The 20,398-nt window shown below is 41.6% G+C and overlaps 1 protein-coding gene across 1 annotated transcript in view; it reads right to left on the reverse strand.

Moving 5' to 3' along the window:
* The window catches only part of PTPN9 (protein tyrosine phosphatase non-receptor type 9), a 79,931-nt gene extending 59,547 nt beyond the window's left edge, over positions 1–20,384 (reverse strand). The window contains exon 1 of the mRNA XM_082452630.1: positions 19,643–20,384. Within this exon, the coding sequence (XP_082308756.1) occupies positions 19,643–19,705 (63 nt within the window). The 5' untranslated portion in view covers positions 19,706–20,384. The remainder of the gene's footprint in view (positions 1–19,642) is intronic.
* Positions 20,385–20,398: the final 14 nt, after the last annotated feature.

Below are 20,398 nucleotides of genomic sequence, written 5' to 3' on the forward strand. Positions count from 1 at the left end.
AAAGTCTTTCTAGGGAAAAAAAATCTAAAGGATTTGGAGAACCTAGGGGTGGGGGAGGCCTTTAGTAACAATTTTTCTCTCTTCTTCCAATTGATGGCTGAGACTTCAGAAAGAAAGGAGGAATGTTTATGACTGTCAATAAATTGGAGTTGACCTTCCAGATCCTGCTGGAACATTCTTCTCCTTCCCTTCCTCCCAACCTTGGCTTACTCCTATTTGCCCTTTAGATGTCAGTCTAAATCCCACTTCTTCATCTGGAAGTTTTTACTGTCTTCCACCCAGGCACACAGTGTTATAAAAGCTTATGTTATTGTCTACCTGCCCCCATTAGCCTATAAGTTTAGGGAGGTGCAAGGGTCAAGTCTTCCATGCTCACAAACGCATACTCAGCACCAAGCACAGCACATGGCGCCATTCTGATGAGTAAATATATGAATGATGATGGGTTCTCAGCCTGCTAAAAGAGTGTTGTTGACAGGGAGTAGGAAGAACATGTTTGTCTGAATACTTGCCAATCTGATTATGAGAGCTTAAAATTGAAAATAAAGAGAGAAAAATTCCCGGATAAAACTGGGAAAGAACATCAGGAACAACATAAGAAAAGCAATGGGAGAGGTAACTATTAAGCCACAAAAGACAATATCTGAAAATTAAGTTGCCAATATCTTAACTGAAGACATCCCTGGTGGTCCAGTGGTTAGGTCTCTGCACTTCCATTGCAGGGGGCACAGACGGGTTCAATCCCTTGTTGGGGAACTAAGATCCTGCAAGCCACACAGCGCAGCCAAAAAATAAATAAATAAGATAAAATAAAAAGGACTGAAGGAAAGAGAAAAAGCAAAGGAATAAAGGAAGTTTATTATTTTTTTTAAAAAGACATCTATAATAGAGATATCCAAAATCAGTTAAAGTTTATGAATTTTATGAAATAAATAAGACATGGTCCCTATCCACGAAAATCTGAGTTTAATGAATTTGTGAATGCAGTATGCCAATGATGGGCAAATCTCATTCAAATCTTAAAGGGGGAAGTGGGATGGCAGTGTGTCTCAAAATGATATTCCCAGTAGAAATCCATAAACCACACTAAAGAATTTCTGAATGAGGATAAAAGAGAGTAATGGACATGATACAGCTGCTGGAGTACCCTTCAGCCTGCTCAATAATGGAGAATATAGATTAGTTTCTTGGTTCAGATCCCCAAATTGGCCTGGTAATGATGATGTTAGAGATAGGAAACTTCAGGCACCTCATCATTAGTTGGGTATCAAATTTATTTTAAAACGGGGTAGGGATTGAAAATCTGATAAAATCTTGCTGACAGTTTCATTCTAAAAGGATGAGGGGGGACTTCCCTGGTGGTCCAGTGGTAAAGAATCCACCTTACAATGAGGGGGACGCGGGTTCGATCCCTGGTCAGGGAACTAAGATCCCACATGCCGCAGGGCAACTAAAGCCCGCACACCACAAATACTGAGCTCGCGCGCCTCAACTAGAGAGCCCACATGCCGCGAACTACAGAGCCCACGCGCTCTGGAACCCACGCCACAACTACAGAGCCCACGTGCCCTGGAGCTTGCACACCACAACTAGAGAAGAGAAAACCTGCACGCCACAACTAGAGAGAAGCCCACGCACCGTAACGAAAAACCCTGCATGCCTCATCGAAGATCCTGCATGCCCCAACTAAGACCTGATGCAGTCAAAAATAAATTAAATAAGTAAATAAATAAATAAATAATAAATCTAAAAAAAATAAAAGGATGGGGGAACTACTATACTGGGCTTAATCCAGACCAAGAAGATAAACTAGTTGAAAAACTGAAAGGGTCTCAAAGAGAAAGTAACCATGTAATCTTTGAAAGTGTGATAACCAAGGAGCTTCTGGGTTGGTGAACACACAGAGATTTGGGGAGAGTGGCACACCTGGGCCTGGAGAGGACATGGAAGTTCTGCACCCCTTCCCACATACCTTGCCCTATGCATCTCTTCCATCTGGCTGTTCCTCAGTTTTTGTAATATATATAAATGTCAAATCACTGTGCTGTACCCCTGAAAATAATATAATATTGTGTGTCAATTATACTTCAATAAAAAAGGGAAAAGAAAAAAAAAAAGAGAGAAAAAAAGGTTGATAGCCAACAGCTGAGTGCTGTCAGAAGGATGCAGTAAAGAGAGCAAGTCCTAGATGCGGCACCAGTAATCCTGTATTAAAGACCTAGTTCTGCCACAGCTATGTGCCCTCAAGTCAGTCAAAACTTTTCACGCCATAATTTCCTCATCCAAAAAAGGGTAATACCCGCCTACTTCACAGGATCCAATAACTGGCTATCTGGGAAGGCATTATGTAAACCTTACTACACATCAGTAAATAACATCAGACCGTTAACAAAATTAGCTATTAACAACAGAAAATATTTATTGGGTATTGAGCTCTAACCACCAGTCAGATACCTAGTTTTACAGGGATTGTCAAGTCCTCTCAGTGGCCCTAGGAGGTGGATACTCTCATTATCCCCATATTACAGTTGAGAAAACTAAGATTTCCAACTGTTACATAACATGCCCAAGGCCCCCAAACAAAATAACTGGTGGAACCTGACTCAGAATCCAGGTTTTCTGACTCTAGACAGCTCACATTTTTATCCATTGTGCTTTATATTGCTTTCAAAATGTAGATTTCACAAAAGTAAATCTCATAATCTAAAACTCTAAAGAGAAAACAGTTGGTATTTTTTTAAAGAAATCCTCAAAAGCGAGATTCTGACAATAAATTGTGCAATTAATTATGAATTATACCAATTCAAATTTATTTATTTTTTCTTTTTTGGGGGTGGGAGCAATCTGGCTTACACTTAAATTGGATATGATATAACCTATTGCTTTTTTTTAAATTGGGGTATAGTTGTTTTACAATGTTGTGCCAGTTTCTACTGTACACCGAAGTGGAGTAGAGTTCCCTGTGTTATAGAGCAGGTTCTTATTAGTTATCTATTTTATACATATTAGTGTACATATGTCAATCCCAATCTCCCAGTTCATCCCACCCCCCTCCCGCCAATTCAAATTTAAAATGAGAACAAGCTAAAGAAACCAGTAGTATGGTTGCACAGCATTCTCCAAGGAGTACAGATGTTAAAAGCACTCCCACAAACACACACATGTACAAAGGAAGAGGGCACAGTAAAAAAAAATAATAGAGTGGTGGTTCTGACCTAAAGGAAAAGTGCTGGGAAAGTCACAGGCCAGAATGAGCCAAGGCCCGTAAACTAAAGATAACAAAAAGAGCTTTGTGAGAACTGTCTAGATCAACTCCTACTTCTTTCATTTCTCTATCAAAAAGTACAACCTTCAACCTGAAGAGGGGAAGAACAAGCCTTGTGGAAAGCAAGAGCTGACGCTCAAAATAATAGAGCCCCTAATTATTCCAAATCAGTTCAAGCCTCCAGACCTACAAAACCTGACAATCCTGGGAACTCCATGGGAGCCTGATGAACATCTGCTATAGAACTTAAAAGACAAGAAAGGTGTCAAAGCCTCAGGATGAGCAAACATAGTCCTAACTTCAAGAGGGGGCATCTACTGAGGGCTACAAAAGTTCCCAGTCCCTGACAATTTTGACATCAATTCTTGGCAAACTGTACAACTGATCTTTCTTTCACATACATATACACCTAGCCCTGGCCAATAGATTCTTTTTTTAAAAAGGTGGGTTTTGAAGGAATTCCCTGGCGGCCCAGTGGTTAGGGCTCAGCACTTTCACTGCCGGGGCCCAGGTTCGATCCCTGGTCGGGGAACTAAGGTCCCATAAGCTGACTGGCGCGGCCAAAAAAAAAAAACCGAAAACAAACAAAAAAAAGTGGGCTTTGAGCTTTTAGGAAGGGGAAAACTGATCACCAGAAGTGATTTACTGAAAACAAGTCTTTCAAGAAAGAATACACTAGACTGAAAAGTAAAGGAATGTACTATACAGCAGTGCTACTCAAAGTGAAGTCTTACTTCAGCAGTCTTACTTTACAGTAGCAGTGGCATCAACCTAGGAAGTCAGAAATGCAGACCACAGGCCCCATCACAAATCTGTTTAATCAGAATCTGCATGTTAACAAGACCCCAGATGATTCTTGTGCATGATAAAGTTTGAAAATCACTGAAACACAGAACAGACCTACTTTCAGCAAGGCATTTGATGAGCATTTCATGGTATCTTTGTGGACAATAAGATTTCCTTCTATTAATTTATGTATATTTGCCAGTCAAAATGTCAAGCAGTTGACTACTTACCTCATTTAATTCTCATAATAACCCTACAAAGCAGGCATTATTATCTGTAATTTGCAGATATTCACAGTAGCAAAGATTAAACAGCACTATCTGCCAGGCACTGTTCCAAGGATTTCACATATATTAAGTTATTTAATCCTCATAACAATTCTTTATGGTAGGTACTAGTATTACGTACATTTTATATATGATGAAACTAAGGCAGAAGGAGATTAAGCTACTTACTCATAATCACACAGAAATTTATGGTACAGTTCTCTTAACCACTCCTTTCTATGGCCAAGTGTGCTGCCACAGTGGGGCAGATGATACCCTGCGGGAAACAATAAACAAACATACCCAAAGAATATTAAAAAAAAAAAAAAAAAAAGATTTTAAAGGAATTACCTGAAAGGAGGGAGACAAATAGACTAATATTTATTGAGAGCCTACAGTATGCTTGCCAGGCCATGAGTCAAGCACTTTGCATCCATGTTTTATTTAATCTTTCCAACAGCAGGTATTAAGCCATTTTATATATGAGGAAATGGAGGCCGACACAAGTTAAGGACCTTGCCAACTCACACTACTCATGATGATACAACCAAGATTCCACAACCAAGTCTGACTCTAAAGCTCACATTCTTTCCCTTGATTTGCTCTGCATCCATCCCTGGCCTGGTCCCACTGCTATAAATGACTTAGATAAGGGCACTGGGTCACGATGACAATGTAAGAGGAGAGATAAACTAAGAGAACAAATACATTGTAAAAGAGAACACAGATCTAAAAGATCAAAACAGGACAGAACAATGGGCTAGAATGGTACTCAAAGGTGAGGCTTTGGAGTCAGACAGACATGGGTTTGAATACCAGGTTCTACCACTTACTGCTTAGAATGCAAGCAAGTTACTTCTTTCAGCCTTAATTTCTACACCTTTAAAATGCGAGTAATACCCCCACAGAATTGGTGTAAGAGGGGAGAAAACGTAATATTTGTAAAGTTTTTGGCTCATAAAGCTCAACAAATGGTAATGAACATTAAATCTAACAAAATGATATTTAAGGATAAGTGCAAGAAAATCAATTTTAGAAGCACCAGATGAAATTTAACAGAAGCCCCTAAGAAAAGACTTAGGAATCTTAGCTGACTTGAATCTATGAGTCAACAGTTTACTAAAACTGCCAAAAATTATTTTGAATTTGGAGCACATTACAGAAGCATGGTGCCCAAAACAAGGGGCCTATCAGACTTCATTTGTAATACTGTCTTCAGTTCTGATGCTAAACTCTAAGAAGGTCACTGGCAAATCAGAATCAGTCCAGGAAAAGATGAGAATGGTGAGATGCTTTGAAAACACAGTAGCTAGTTCCTTCTTTCCTGGTTCTATATTCCCTCCCACTCCACACAATGAAGCTACCTCTCACCTGCTTCCGTTCCCTAATAACTAACACACCACCCCCCATACCTCCTCCCCTCTATCTTCATCTCCCTCTTTCCCTCCCTCCCCCCTCCTCTCCCTCTCCCACACACCAAGCTCAATTTTGCCAGTGTCAAATGGATCTGACAGGAGTGACTTGAGGACTTCTAGTCCAACAGTTTAGGATTCAGCACGTCCGACCAGAGGCTAATCTGGCCCTGGCCTGCAGATTAGACATGCTGTTGCTAATCGACCCCAAATTTAACTGGCTCTCCTGTTTTCTTCCTGAGGCCAAGCCCAATTTATGCCTCAGGTGACCGAATCCTGAGTGTCACACATTCAGGAAACTGGGACCATGACCTAGAGCTTCATTACTGCCTCAAAGGCATACAGCTGGCTGGGAGATTGCAATTAGGCAACGTCAGTCATTTCAGACCTCAGCCATCTCAAACTCACTGCATCAATACTTCCAAATCCAAGGAGGCCTCTCAGATAAACTAAAGGACAAACCTATTCATGCTCATAAAATAGTACAAGTAGATCAGCTTACTGTACCTCAGAGGCCATTTGCAAACCTACAAAGAATGAAGCCTGGAAAAGCTGCCTACAATCTGGCTGTCCTCACTGCAGTGCCCCATTTTCAACTCTAAACAGAACTGGGCTCAGCTCCCAGGCAGGACTCAGACAGTAAAATCTGGTAACTCCTAGGTCCAGATTCTAAGGGCAACTGACATTGGAGTAACACGAGCTTTCCTATGGACTGGCCTTGTCAAAGCTGGCAGGTTTTCTTGGCTGAGTCAGAACAGCCTGTGTCTTCTTTCATTCAATCCTCCCTTGGAAGCCAAGCATCTCTCTAGGGAATGCCATCTGCAGTGGACATCAAGTGTCTCAATGCCTTGTTTTGCAGACATCCTGGTTCCATTTCTATTTCTCAAGTAGATAAGGGCTCTGCTCTGTCTTTGTTTTTATTTATTTATTTACTTATTTATTTTATTTTTGGCTGCATTGGATCTTCGTTGCTGCACACAGGCTTTCTCTAGTTGCAGTGAGCGGGGGCTACTCTTCATTGCGGTGCACGGGCTTCTCATAGAGGCAGCTTCTCTTGTTGCGGAGCATGGGCTCTAGGCGCGCAGGCTTCAGTAGTTGTGGGGCGTGGGCTCAGTAGTTGTGGCTCGCGGGCTCTAGAATGCAGGCTCAGTAGTTGTGGCGCACGGGCTTCGCTGCTCCACGGCATGTGGGATTTTCCCGGACCAGGGCTCACACCCATGTCTCCTGCATTGGCAGGCGGATTCTTAACCACTGTCCCACCAGGGAAGCCCTCTGCTCTTTCTTTGGATCAGAGAAATCATGGTAAATGCTATCTTTGAGAACCTTGCCTTACTGTTCCTCTCCCTTGGAACAGCACAGTTCTAGTACAGAATCAGATGATTCCTGCAGGTTTCATCCAGTTCAGACTAGCTCTAATACCTAGAGTTCCAGAGCCAATTTGTAAATCCAGGCCTTCCCTTTCTGAAGTGAGCCTAAGTGTCTAAACTCACTTCTAGATGGTTTCCCGACAAGCAAAACAGCACCCTAGTTATTCTCTGGACTACTAGTTCTCAAACTTGAACGTGCATTTGGAGACTTGTTAAAATGCATATTGTTGGACCTCACCTCTAGAGTTTCTGATTCAGTAGGTCTGGGATGCACTTGAATATGTGCACTTTTAACAAGCTCCCAGGGCATGGCCATGTTGCTGGTCTGGAGACTACACATTGAGAACCACTGCTCTAGATCAACAATATTTCAAGTCATTCCCAGAACTATACTGGGAATGGGGGGGCGGGGGGAGATGAGGACACTATACATATATGGGTTCGTTTGCATCATAACACTCAGTGCTTTGTCCTACACAGAAAACTCCTTTTTCTCCTACAGAGTAAACCTCAACTGGATCTCACAGGTGAAATAAATATTCAGGAGTTCAAACAGATGACAATTCACATTCTAACAAATCATTAACAAAGATACATCCTGTAACCAATAAATGGTACTTATGTAAGAGATTCTAGGCTCAAGATCAGCAGCCAAAGGAGAAGTGGAAGTAACACCTATCCTCTTTCCTTTGACTCACCAGCCGCATTATTCACTAAATGAACTAAAACCCGTAAAGCACTTTGAATAGTGCTTAGCCATTATTTTTTTACTGTGGTAAAATATACAAAATACTTGTAATTTTTACCATTCATAAGTATACAATTCAGTGGCATTAAATGCATTCACAAAGTTGGGTAACCATCACCACTATCTATACCCAAAACTCTTCCATCACCCTCAACAAAAACTGTGTACCCATCAAACAATAACTCCTCCTTTCCATCTCCTCCCAGCCCCTGGTATTCTACTCTCTGTCTCCACGAATTTGGCTATCTAGGTACCTCATACAAGTGGAATCATACATTTGTCTTCTGTGTCTGGCTTACTTCAGTAATCATAATGTTTTCGAGGCCCATCCATATTGTATCATATATCAAAATTTCATTCCTTTTTAAAGCTGAATAATATTCCATTGTATGTATATACTACATTTTGCTTAGCTATTCATCTATCATTGGACACTCGGGTTGCTATGACATGCATGTACATGTATCTATTGGAGTGCCTGCTTTTAATTCTTTTGTAACTTTGTTTTTTGTTTTTTTGGCCGTGCCACATGGCATGCAGGATCTTAGCTCCCCGACCAGGGATCGAATCTGTGCCCCCTACAGTGGAAGTGTGGAGTCCTAACCACTGGACCTCCAGGGAATTCCCTGCTTTTAATTCTTTTGGATATATACCTACGAACGAAATTGCTGCATCATATGGTAGTTCTATGTTTAATCTTTTGAGAAACCATCAGACTGTTTTCCACTGTGGCTGTACCATTTTACATTCCCACCAGCAATGCCAACATTTGTTATTTTCTTTCTTTCTCTCTCTCTTTTTTTTAATTATAGCCATCCTAGTTAGTGCTTAGCCACTATCATTATCACAAGTTTGACGTGGGCTTTTACAATTACTTGTAGCACTGCAAGGACAGCATGACAACAATTAGAGGTTCTGACTAGTTTCCATGTTCAAATGGTCTTAGCAATTTCATTCAAAACACAAGTTTCTAGTTGCTTCTAATTTTCTCACAAAATCACCTCCAAAGCTAACATTTCCCTAGCTTGATATCAACTACGAAAGAAAATGATGCTTTGGGTGCTTAAAGGGAAAAAAAAAAAAGATGGATGGTTTTCAATTTTTTAAAAATGTTTCTGTTAACTTAATTCCATAACAATGCTGAGTTTTTCCTATAAACAAAATGGTGTACCAGCATTCAGTACGAGAAACGTCAGATAGTTTCTCTAAAACATTCAGAATCCTAATCTAAAAAGATTTATTTTTGAAAACAAAAGTATGCTGGAAAATTCTGTATATTTTAATCTTGCTAGCTATATCCCTGACCTAGCCAGAAATACCATTTTCTCTTCACTTCTGGAGTTTCCTGGGACAGAAGAGCTAAAGTCAATGAGACAAACGGCCATTCCCAAATAAATCTGTTTTCTTTTCCTCATGTTTATGTTCAAGGTTTCAGGTCTCTCTCTTAGTAACTCTTTTTCTTCCTTTACAAATCTAAGAAAGAGAAAATTTGTAAGTATAGAAAGTAAAAACAAGGAGAAAAAAATCCTTTTTTTGGGAAAAATTTTCTTCCTCAACTTTTATACTTGGCGAGAGTTAAGAAGGGAAATCTAGTAGTAGCTTAAGTACAGACAAAAACATGGGCAAACTGAAGGTGTCATGGACAAAACAATTTAAAAAGCTGTAGTCTAATCCTAATTACCGGTAGGCAAATATACCATATATACTTCCCCATTATGCTGATAATAACATCTGAAAGATTAAACTCTACCTATAGAAAACTAAAGACTGGTTTTATAAAGGCAAAGAGCAGACCTACAACATTCTGAGAGGTACAGCCAGAGACCTATATGAAACTTCAAGTTCACTGACCCCATTAAAGCATATAATTTTTCATAAATGTTCAATAAGCGGCTAGGAACAATTTAGGCACATCTCTGTAGAGAAACTTGTGAATGGCTGAAACCAGGAACTTTTAACCCACAAACGCCAAGAAAGAGCCGTTTCTGGTGTATATGTATATAGGTGTGTCATACATAGAAACACGTGATTAAGAGAGATGAAGTTTACTAGAGAGAGCACTACATTTAATCAGAAGAGTTTGAGTTCCAGTGTTGCCTCCTCGGTGGATTACTGAAAGCCTCTGAACATCATTCCTATGTCAGGAAGATAATCATCCTAAACAAAATAATACTTCATGGGTGTGTGAGGAATAAATAATTTCAATGTATACAGTTTCACTCATTCTTCAGCAACATATTTTGAACTCTCACAATGTACACTAAGGATGTATAAGATTGAGTCCCTGCCCTCACTGTAGATAAGAGGTCCTCCTCCTTGGTGGGTACCCCACAATTCAAGAACTTCCTACAGAGAACTGGAGGGCAATTCCTTAAGGACAGAGAGCCCTCAATCCATGCTGAACAAGAACATAGCACACAGCAACAGACAGTAAATGCCTGCTGAATGAACAAATTGTATTTCTGTTTATGATCTGTTAAACCTTCCTCTTAGTAGACATTAACATGAAAAGGAAAAGAGATTGATACATAATAATCACCTCACTCACTGGAGGAACAGAGACACTTGGTAACAACACAGAAATATTTGGAAGGGAAAGCAAAAATTACAATTCCCATTATCATCCTTCCATGGCAGGACTCAGTAGTGTTCTGCTTGTCATACAAAATCTCCCCATCTCTGAAAACCCCTGCAAAGGCTGTGGAAATGTCTCATTTTATCTTCTGTGATGGTTATGCTGCAAAATAATTACGTTTTAGACTGGAGTTTTTCAGTATGTGAAGTCAATTGCAGAAACCAGTATTTGAGGACACAGAATTTGAATAGTTAATGTGTGAACCAAAGACTTACCTTGAATTAAAAAGTAAGAATTTGTAACTCTGTCCCTAAGAACTACAAAATTCTTCAGTTATAAACTAGGGTTTTTCAATCTTGGCACTATTGACATTTTGGGCCAGTTAACGTTTGGTTGTGGTAGGCTGTATGCCCACCATTATAAGATGTTTGGCAGCATTATTGGCCTCTACCCACTAGATCCCAGCAGCACCCCCCAACTGTGACAATCAAATGTATCTCTAGTCATTGACAAATGTTGGGTGGGGGTGTGTTTTAAAATCACCCTGGTTGAGAACCACTGAGATAAACAGTGGAATGAGAATTTTTTTCACAAAGGCTGTTCAAATAAGATATGGAAGAGGATATAAACTGTCACTCTTTGCACTCTAAATATGAGTCATTTTTAGATCATCAGATGACCATTTGAAGTTTTATCTGAAAAAAAAAAGATGATAATCAGTGCACCTAAAGAAGAAATCTATAACCTAGAAGAATAAATAAACAAATGAACCAATGGATAGTTCATTAAGTGTTAACAGCATAAAATGAGCACAGGTAGGGACTTCCCTGGTGGCCCAGGGGTTAAGAATCCGCCTGCCAATGCAGGGGACACGGGTTTCAGCCCTGGTCCGGGAAGATCCCACATGCCGCGGAGCAACTAAGCCGGTGCGCCACAACTACTGAGCCTGTGCTCTAGAGCCCGCGAGCCACAACTACTGAGCCTGCGTGACACAACTACTGAAGCCCACGCGCCTAGAGCCCGTGCTCCGCAACAAGAGAAGCCACTGCAATGAGAAGCCTGTGTACCACAACGAGGACCCAACACAGCCAAAAATAAATAAATAAAATAAATTTAAAACAAACAAAAAAATGAGCACAGGTAGCCTCACTACCACCTTCTAGATACAGTATTCATGCATGGCAACTGTCAGAAGTCTTAGACTACCTAGAAATCTTCTATTTCACTGCTACAAAGTAGGATTCTTAATTTTTCCTCCTATTCTTATCTGAAAAAAATTGTCTCCTGTAGCATAGAGGGCAAGAATACTATTATCGCAGATATCTACTGAGCATTTTGTAACCATAAGGGATTTTACTTAAATTCAGCAGGTCTCCTAAAAGCTCCTTAAGGAAAGAAGACAAAACAGACTCAAAAATATTAATTAAAATGCCTGGAGCCACAAAGCAAGCCAGGGATTCCTGAAGTTTACCTAAGACTTATTGCCACCATCTCCCCAAAGGCCCACATTTCACTTGTAAATAGCTCTGTTTAGAAAAAGGCCCGATTTGCATTAATCTTAAATACTGTGATCTCACCAGTTAATAGTATAATACTAAACCTGTATAGAGCATGCAGCACTTTCTACAAAAAGTTATTCGTTTTAATTATAAAAGAAACATATGGTCATTGTAGAGAATATAAAAAACCTATTTTTAAAAAGACTGATTTTAATAATGATGTCTATCGTGTAATAATGAGGTATAGAAAAGCAAATGCAAAGGTAAAGATTAGCCAGTTGTTCAAGCAATGAAAAAGTAATTAATGGATTAATGTCCCCAAACACTTCAGTACTAAAGTCATGGATGGCTCTCTTCAGAATCTACCCATCAATTCTGAGAATAAATTCTGGTTTCATAATAATTCTATTAGGCTAGTCAGATCTGTGCCACCCATGCTGGATAAAAAGACAAGAAGTGTGCGTGTGTGTTTTGAATGCATTTGGTATTCCAGAGGAAACCAGTACATATAACAGAAACTGTCTTTCCCAGAGAAAAAATGGAATACTTTCCTCAGAAGCAGAAATTAAAGAAAAAGTCACCTCTAATCCACCGTTTTGGTTTCACCATTTTATAGTCTAGACCTAAGAGATAACCAATCCTTAATAAACAAACAACTCTTCCCATGCGCTCTGAAGCTTCCCAGCCTCCCACTCCCAGCCCGCAACCCCAGGCCATCTCAGTTAGGTTCTAATGAGCCTTTTCAAAATCATATATGAAAGTGCTCATTCCAGTAGGTACAGGCCCTTCAGCACTAAACAGTGCAGGCTAAACTACCTGTTCTAGGAATATCTGCCTCTACTTGAGAGGAAGAGGAATAGAAAACAGTGATTAGGGGACTTCCCTGGTGGCGCAGTGGTTAAGAATCTACCTGACAACGCAGGGGACGTGGATTCAATTCCTGGTCCGGAAAGATCCCACGTGCTGTGGAGCAACTAGGCCTGTTCGCCACAACTACTGAGCCTGCGCTCCAGAGCCCGCAAGCCACAACTACTGAGCCCACCTGCTGCAACTACTGAAGCCCGCGTGCCTAGAGCCCGTGCTCTGCAACAAGAGAAGCCCACACACCGCAACGAGGCCCGCACACCGCAACGAAGAGTAGCCCCCGCTCGCCGCAACTAGAGAAAGCCCACACGCAGCAATAAAGACCCGACGCAGCGAAAAATAAACTAAAAAAAAATTTTTTTTAATTTCATAAAAAAAAAAAAAAAAAAAAACAGTGACTATTCCAGTGTCCAGAAAGGCCAACCAAGGATCTCTTGTGTGGAGGCACACGGTGGGGTGGTGGGGGAGGATAGTGATTGATTTGGAAAAAGAAAGTACCCCTAATTGTCTGAGACATCAAGGCAGAATGATAAAACTGGTGTGAAATGCCTGAAATTGCACTGAACTTCCAAGTATCTGAACAAATAACCAGAGTTAGGGGTTATGACATCTAACCTTGACACTGCAGTGGACCAGCCATCCTGCTATAAAATGGGTCTTAATATGCAGAAATTAAAGTTGGAGTATTCCAACATTACTATGTCTTTTCCAACACAAAAAAGGTATACAAGTCATAAAATGAGACTCAGATGTACTGATCTACAATGAGTTTTAACTTTTACCTCTGTAAAACAGTTCAGCTCCTTTTTAGATGTCTGTCTTACTTTTCAATTCATTAGTAAGTATTAGAGGTCAGGTTCCTTGGAGAAAACCTCCAGGTCTCTTTAACATTCACACCTAAAGCCCAAGACCCTTGATATGTTCAGAAGTTTTAAGACAATAAAATTCTCACATCCAAATGAGATTTCACCTAATTGCTAATTACAATATCTTTAGTCACCGGCAATAACGATAAGAATGAGTCTTCTTCATCTATCCCTCCTCTCCTTCCCCTCTGTGGAAGGCCTCAACATTATGAATCATTTGGTCCCTGACGTATGGTTACTTCCAGGGGGACAGATGACATTTAGCACAGGACATGTGAGGCTGTGGGAAAAGGGAAGTTCTCGGCCACAAGAACCAGGACAAAACCCCTGCCCTTGGGAAAAATTCCAAAAATCTCTGAAATCCACTGCAAGGCAGTTAAATTTTTAACTTTAGAAAATCCCGTTATAAGAACACAAACCACGGCACAGAATTAGAATAGGTTTTTGAAAACTATACTATGAAGTTGCAAGATAACTATTTTCTGGCATTCATAAAAATCCATGCTAAGCGATGGTCCCCAGCATGAATGAATATTTTCCCCACCTTGGGATTGGTTTAAGCTAACTTGGTTCTAAAATCTTTCACTATTCAAAGACAGAGAATATCATGATAATGGCTAACTTAACTGAGTGCTTACTATGTAATGCATTACTATCTATGTGCACTAGCTTATTAATCTTTACAACAATGCTATAAGCTCTACACAACATGAACTCTAAAATAAAAATTTTCTTTGGAGGCTTTGAAAATCAATACTAGTAGATTATTTGTTACAACAACTTTTAAAAACTCATGAATTATTTTTAATGTGACAGAAATACTATGTAAGATATTAAGACCATCTAAAATGAAAATATGAATAAAAGCATAACTACTTTAGAAAGCTACTCTACTATTCTGTCCTATCGGTCATTACTGGGAAATCCATGAAAACCCAAAAGACCCTAAAAGGCTATAATTCCTTAGATATTCCATCAAATAGCCTTATAATCCTAGCTAAAAGTCTTTCTGTTATGGTTTATTGCAAAGAGGGTGTTCTCCTCACAACTTACCCCAAACAGACGTAACCCAAGGTGCCCCACTTTCTGTAGGTTACTTGGACATAGAACAGATGAATAAGACGCCCTTAACTATCCCTGGTGGTCAAGTTAATTATAATTTAGCAAATTTAATAAAATAACCAACTTCAGGTCAATTTACAAATGTGAGTATATGCTTTGGAAAAATAAAATTAAGACAATAACATAATAAGAATGAAGATGAGTACTGAAATGTAGAAATTACCCTTCACACTCGCAAATTTACAATTTTGCCAACCTATTAAGAAAGGCTTTTATATTCACACATAAAGATATCAAAAAAAGAATGTATTCCTGACACAAAAACACCTTGGTTTTTACAGTTTGGAGAAATAATATTCTTCATATTTGGCTCTAAGAATAGTTATTTCTCTTATACAAAAGAAAAAGGACACATTTTAAAAAATAAATTTTTATTGTGACCACACCTCAAAACAGAGAGTTGCCAACTCTATCTTAACGAACAAATTTTTTCCAAGAGTAATTTCCATCATAATTTCTTGCACAGGCTGTACAATATGTTTCTGCTAGCAATAAACAGGTCTGAGCAAAGGTTTTCCAAATTTTTTCCTGTCTGCATTTTTTAAATTATATTTTAAGAAGCATCATCAGGACTTCCCTGGTGGTGCAGTGGTTAAGAATATGCCTGCCAATGCAGGGGACACAGATTCGAGCCCTGGTCTGGGAAGATCCCACATGCCGCGGAGCAACTAAGTCCGTGCGCCACAACTACTGAGCCTGCGCTCTAGAGCCCACGAGCCACAACTACTCAAGCCCGCGCGCCTAGAGCCCATGCTCTGCAATGAGAGAAGCCACTGCAATGAGAAACCTGCACAGCAACGAAGACCCAACGCAGCCATAAATAAATAAATTTATTTTTTAAAAAAGCATCATCAAAATCAAACACACACATCAATACCAAAACCCACAAAATTAGTTATCATTCACCCATGTAGGCATCTTATTAAACTGTTTAATTGCTTCATGAGATGTAAGGTAGTTAGTGTAATAGAGGGAACATTTGCAGTGGAGGCAGAATAACCTAGAGCTGGGTGGAAATCTTGGCTCCATCACTTGCTAGCTATGTGAACTTGGGCAATTTCCTTCTCTCAGTCTGAGTTTTCTCGTTTGCAAAATGAGATAATTATTCCAATCTTATGAGGATTAACTGTATGTGAAATGCCCAGCACAGAGCCTGATTCAAAGCAGGAGCACAGGAAACAATTACTATTATTACTCTGTTGTTATTCATGTAAACTTCTTAAAGGCAAAGCATACTTTTTTCTTGGACCTCAACTGTAGGCTTTATAATATTGAGAACTGAAAAAATAAAGGCAAGAAACATCATAAGTTACAAAGGATTTGGTATAATATCAGTTCAACACATGATTAGATAGGAAATGAAACTATGAAGTAATAATGATGACCTTCAAAACATATATAAAAATAAACATCCTTATTTTTTTAATTAATTATTTTATTTATTTATTTTTGGCTGCATTGGGTCTTCATTGCTGCGTGCGGGCTTTCTCTAGTTGCGGCGAGCGAGGGCTACTCTTTGTTGTGGTGCGCGGGCTTCTCATTGCAGTGGCTTCTCTTGTTGCGGAGCACAGGCTCTAGGCACGCGGGCTTCAGTAGTTGTAGCACACAGGCTCATGGGCTATAGAGTGCAGACTCAGTAGTTGTGGCACACGGGCTTAGTTGCTCCGCGGCATGTGGGATCTTCCCGGACCAGGGCTCAAACCCGTGTCCCCTGCATTGGCAGGCGGATTCTTAACCACTGCGCCACCAGGGAAGCCCCCGTCCTTATTTTTATAAGCCACTCTGAAAGGAGACGACGCTGTCTATGTACAAATCACATATAGAACTACTCTTCATCCCACAAGTATTTCCCGAACGTCCATTGAGTGCCAGTCATTATGATCGGCAATGTGCGTATGATGGTGAGCAAATGCAGACACAGTTCCAAGTCTCACGGAGCTTCCAGTCATACAATCATACAAATAGTGTAAACTTGTGATAAGTGATATAAAGGACAGTACATGGTACTCTGAGAGCCAGCAGCAGATCTAACCTAACTGGGGAGATCAAGGAAGGCCTTCCCGAGGAAGTGAAAGCTGAGAGCTGAAGGATGAAGAGGGAGTTACCAGTGGAGGGTATTTCCAGACAGAGGAAAGCAACATGTGCAAAGACCCTGTAACAGAAGGAAACAGGCAAGAATGCAGGACCAAAAGGCCAGTGTGCCTGGAGCAAGATGAAGTGTGAGAATTAGCTAGGGATCTAAACCACACAAGGGCTGAGGCATTGTAGACCATATTCAAAAGCTGTAACAATCATTCAAGAGCTGTCAATCCCAAGAGCGATGAAAAGCCACTGAGGGTTTTATGAATGTTTATTTTGGCGGCAGGTAGGCTAAAGGGAAGATGCAATCAGGTTTGCAGGAATGCAGATGGATCAAGTAGGAAACAAAAATTCTGTCAGGATATGACAGTAGCTTGAACTAGGGTGATGATAATGGTGGTGGTGGTGATGGAAAAAGTCAAAGAATTCAGGAGATATTCAGGAAAACCTGATGATGTATAATACACAGGGGCTGAGGGAGAACACAGTATCCAAGAAAACTTTTGGGCTTATGATTTGCATGACTGTGTAGAAAGAGGTACCATTTGAGAGGGATCTGCTGAAGAAACATCTTTAAAGCAGTTTACACACCCCACAAAGGGTCTGAAACTGTGTTATCCAGTTTGATCCCCTACTTTACCCATGAAATAGGATTCCAAAAGATTTTTTTCTATTTCCAAAAATCAAACTGACTCTCAAATCTACAAGATTTTTCCAACACTGAAGATATTTCAAAGATTCTGCCACAAGTTTTGAAATCAACTCCAAATGAGTTTTAAAACTGGTTTGAACAGTGAGGCAGCATTATGGAATGAATATGTCATTTCCCATGACAACTACTTTGATAAGACTAACATGCATTTGCTGCTGTTTAATTTAGATATTTTAAAGAAATCTTAACAGTTAAGAGTACTCTCATGTGATATTAAACTAAAATATGAAATTTTATCAGGCATTACCACAATTGGAATTATGCTTTTATGTTTGTGTTTCAACATTTTGAAGTGCCTGTAGAAAACTTGGTATTTTGTAGGAAAACATATGGTTAAAAAAATCCCACATAACTTCTTGATCTTAATATACATATATTTTACTATTTCCATCCAGTCCTTGTTAATTCCCATCACATTCATTCGATGTAAAACATTTTTACTAAACACAGTTGTATATATATATACACATATACATATACAGAGTAAAGCTAATACTTTACCAATACTATGAATACTTTAATATTTACTTTTCTCAGTTTCAATTTTTTAATTCACACCCAAATGGCATTTTCATAGTGGAATACTGATGCCCTCAAGTCTTAGAAACATAAAAACTTCAAATCTGACTAGCCCTAGGAAAAGAAGTGAAAGAGTTTTGCCCCTTTAAAATCAACCAAACACCACCACACCTTAGTGCTGAAGTACCGATAGTATTTCCCTAATTTTGGCAAGGTGGGCTCCTTGGCCACCTGCTTGCACTAGGCCCTGACTAGCATTTTATTAACATTAATTTCAGTTACCAGGATATTACTACTGCTTATACAGAGCAGCAGATTTTTTTTTTTTCCCCATGCTGATTTTATCTCTAGGCGTCAAAAGAAAAGACTGCGGTCTGAAGCCAAATATGAAAAATGTCATCTCCACAAATGAGGAGAAAAGTCAAGGGCTTTTTAAAAATCAGGTCTTAAGCCCATTAACCAATATTAGTTTGTAAAACCAGACTGTTTCCACACTAGACACTGTACTACCAAGTGTGGTCCTTGGGAGCAAGGGCTGGCAAGCTTGAAATGGGTTAGCAGCATAGTTCACCTTTTTCTTATTTTAGGGGTTTTTTGATTGTTTGTTTTGTTTTTAAACAAATCAGACCATGGCTATATTTATTTGAGCATGGGTGTGGGCAGTGCCAAGGAAGAGACAGCGAAAAGACTTTAGGGTTCCAATCTCAGCTAGCAAGACTTTCCTACCATCCTCAGAAGGAGTGGTCCATGTCTCCCCAACAGGAATGTGGGCGAGGGAAAGTTATAAAGGCCCTGAGCTCTTCCCTTATCCAAGCCCCCCAAATGACACGACAAACCACTTCCTTCTGGGAACTGAAAGTCTTAAGCTTTAAGGGACAATGGAGCCCAATGTAGGCTTCAGAAAGATGGAGACAGTGAGATGAGATGCGGGGAGGGAAGTGGGGGTGAGGGGATGCGCCCAGCGGCAGAGAGCTAAATAGGGCGGTCAAGGCTAGGGACTTCGGGAGCCTGAGAAGGCCTGGATCTTCCAGAATCTGTCCAAGTAGGCCACAGCCCTCTAAGAAGCCCGAAGGGCTCGTCTGAAAATCTAGGGCGTCTATGCACCCAGTGCCTATCACTGTCCTGGGGAGGGGAGACAGTCCCCGCAGGAATCCAGCCCCCAAAGTGGGGCTCCTCCTGCCTTTAAAAAACCACAAACCCTCACGGAATGAAGCAAAACACGTACAGGGGTGGCAGGGCCGGAGGCAAAGTAGGTGTTCTGCAAACGTCGGGGGCGGGGAGATGTTGGCAGAGGTAAAGGGAGGCCCCCAATTCGAGAAACTTTAATCATCACCATAATAAGGGGAGGGGGCAATATGCGACCGGTAAGCAGCAGACAGAAGAGGCCGGGAGCGGGAGCAGCGACCAGCAGCGCCCCCGGCTTCGGGGGTTGACGGCCTGGGGCGCGGCCGCCGGGGGCGGGGGGTTGGAGGCCACCGCGGACCCCCGGCCGCGAAGAGCACAGCCGGGCTAGGCCTGAGGTGTCCGGACACACCCACCGCCGCGGCCGCAGCCCCGCTTACCTGCTCCTCCTCCGGGGTCAGCTCCGGCGCCATGTCGGGCTGGGGCGCGGTCGTGGGCTCCATCCCGCCACCGCCGCCGCCGCCGCCGCCCCCGCCCGGCGGACAGAAGTCGCCCGGGAGCGCGGGGAGCCCGGTGCGGTGGGCCTCCGCTTCCGCGTGCCCGCGCCTCAGCAGCCCGGGGCCGGCTCGCGCATAGCTAGGCCGGCGGGGCCCGGCGCCCGCAGCGGCCGCAAACGCCGCTTCTGTTTCCTTAAGAAAAAGCTCTCAGAACTGTCGCTCTCTTCTGGGCGGAAATCCTTTTTTATTTTCTTCGTTCCGTTCCTCACACTCCCCCACCTCTCCCGGAAAAAAAAAAAAATGGTGCAGGCGAGGAGCTAATCGGGATTAAAAAAAGGAAACGTGAAATCGAGAACTTTCTAAGCCCAGAACGAAGGGCCGCGGGGGAAATTTTCGGAAGGCCGCCGGCCTCCTCGGCGTCCAGCTTCGTCGGCGGCGCTCCGGCTCCTGCAAGGAGTCCTCGGGGATGCGGGGCCCTGCGACCTGCGCTGCAGCCTCTCAGCCCCGTTCCTCAAAAGCCGCGGTGACGGGAGGGAGGGAGGGAGCGAGGGAAACGCGCCCCCCTCCCGGCTCAAGGCCAGCGCTGCGGCCGCACTGCGTCCGCCCGAGCCCCCCGCGGCTCCATTGAGAAACTGAGCGTCTCATTCACAAACAGGCGACTAGGAGGGCCCGGCAGAGCGCGGACGGCGTCCGGGAGGG

The sequence above is a fragment of the Balaenoptera physalus genome (assembly GCF_965194825.1).
Source record: "Balaenoptera physalus genome assembly, chromosome: 2".
In the NCBI taxonomy this organism is placed as follows: Eukaryota; Metazoa; Chordata; class Mammalia; order Artiodactyla; family Balaenopteridae; genus Balaenoptera; species Balaenoptera physalus.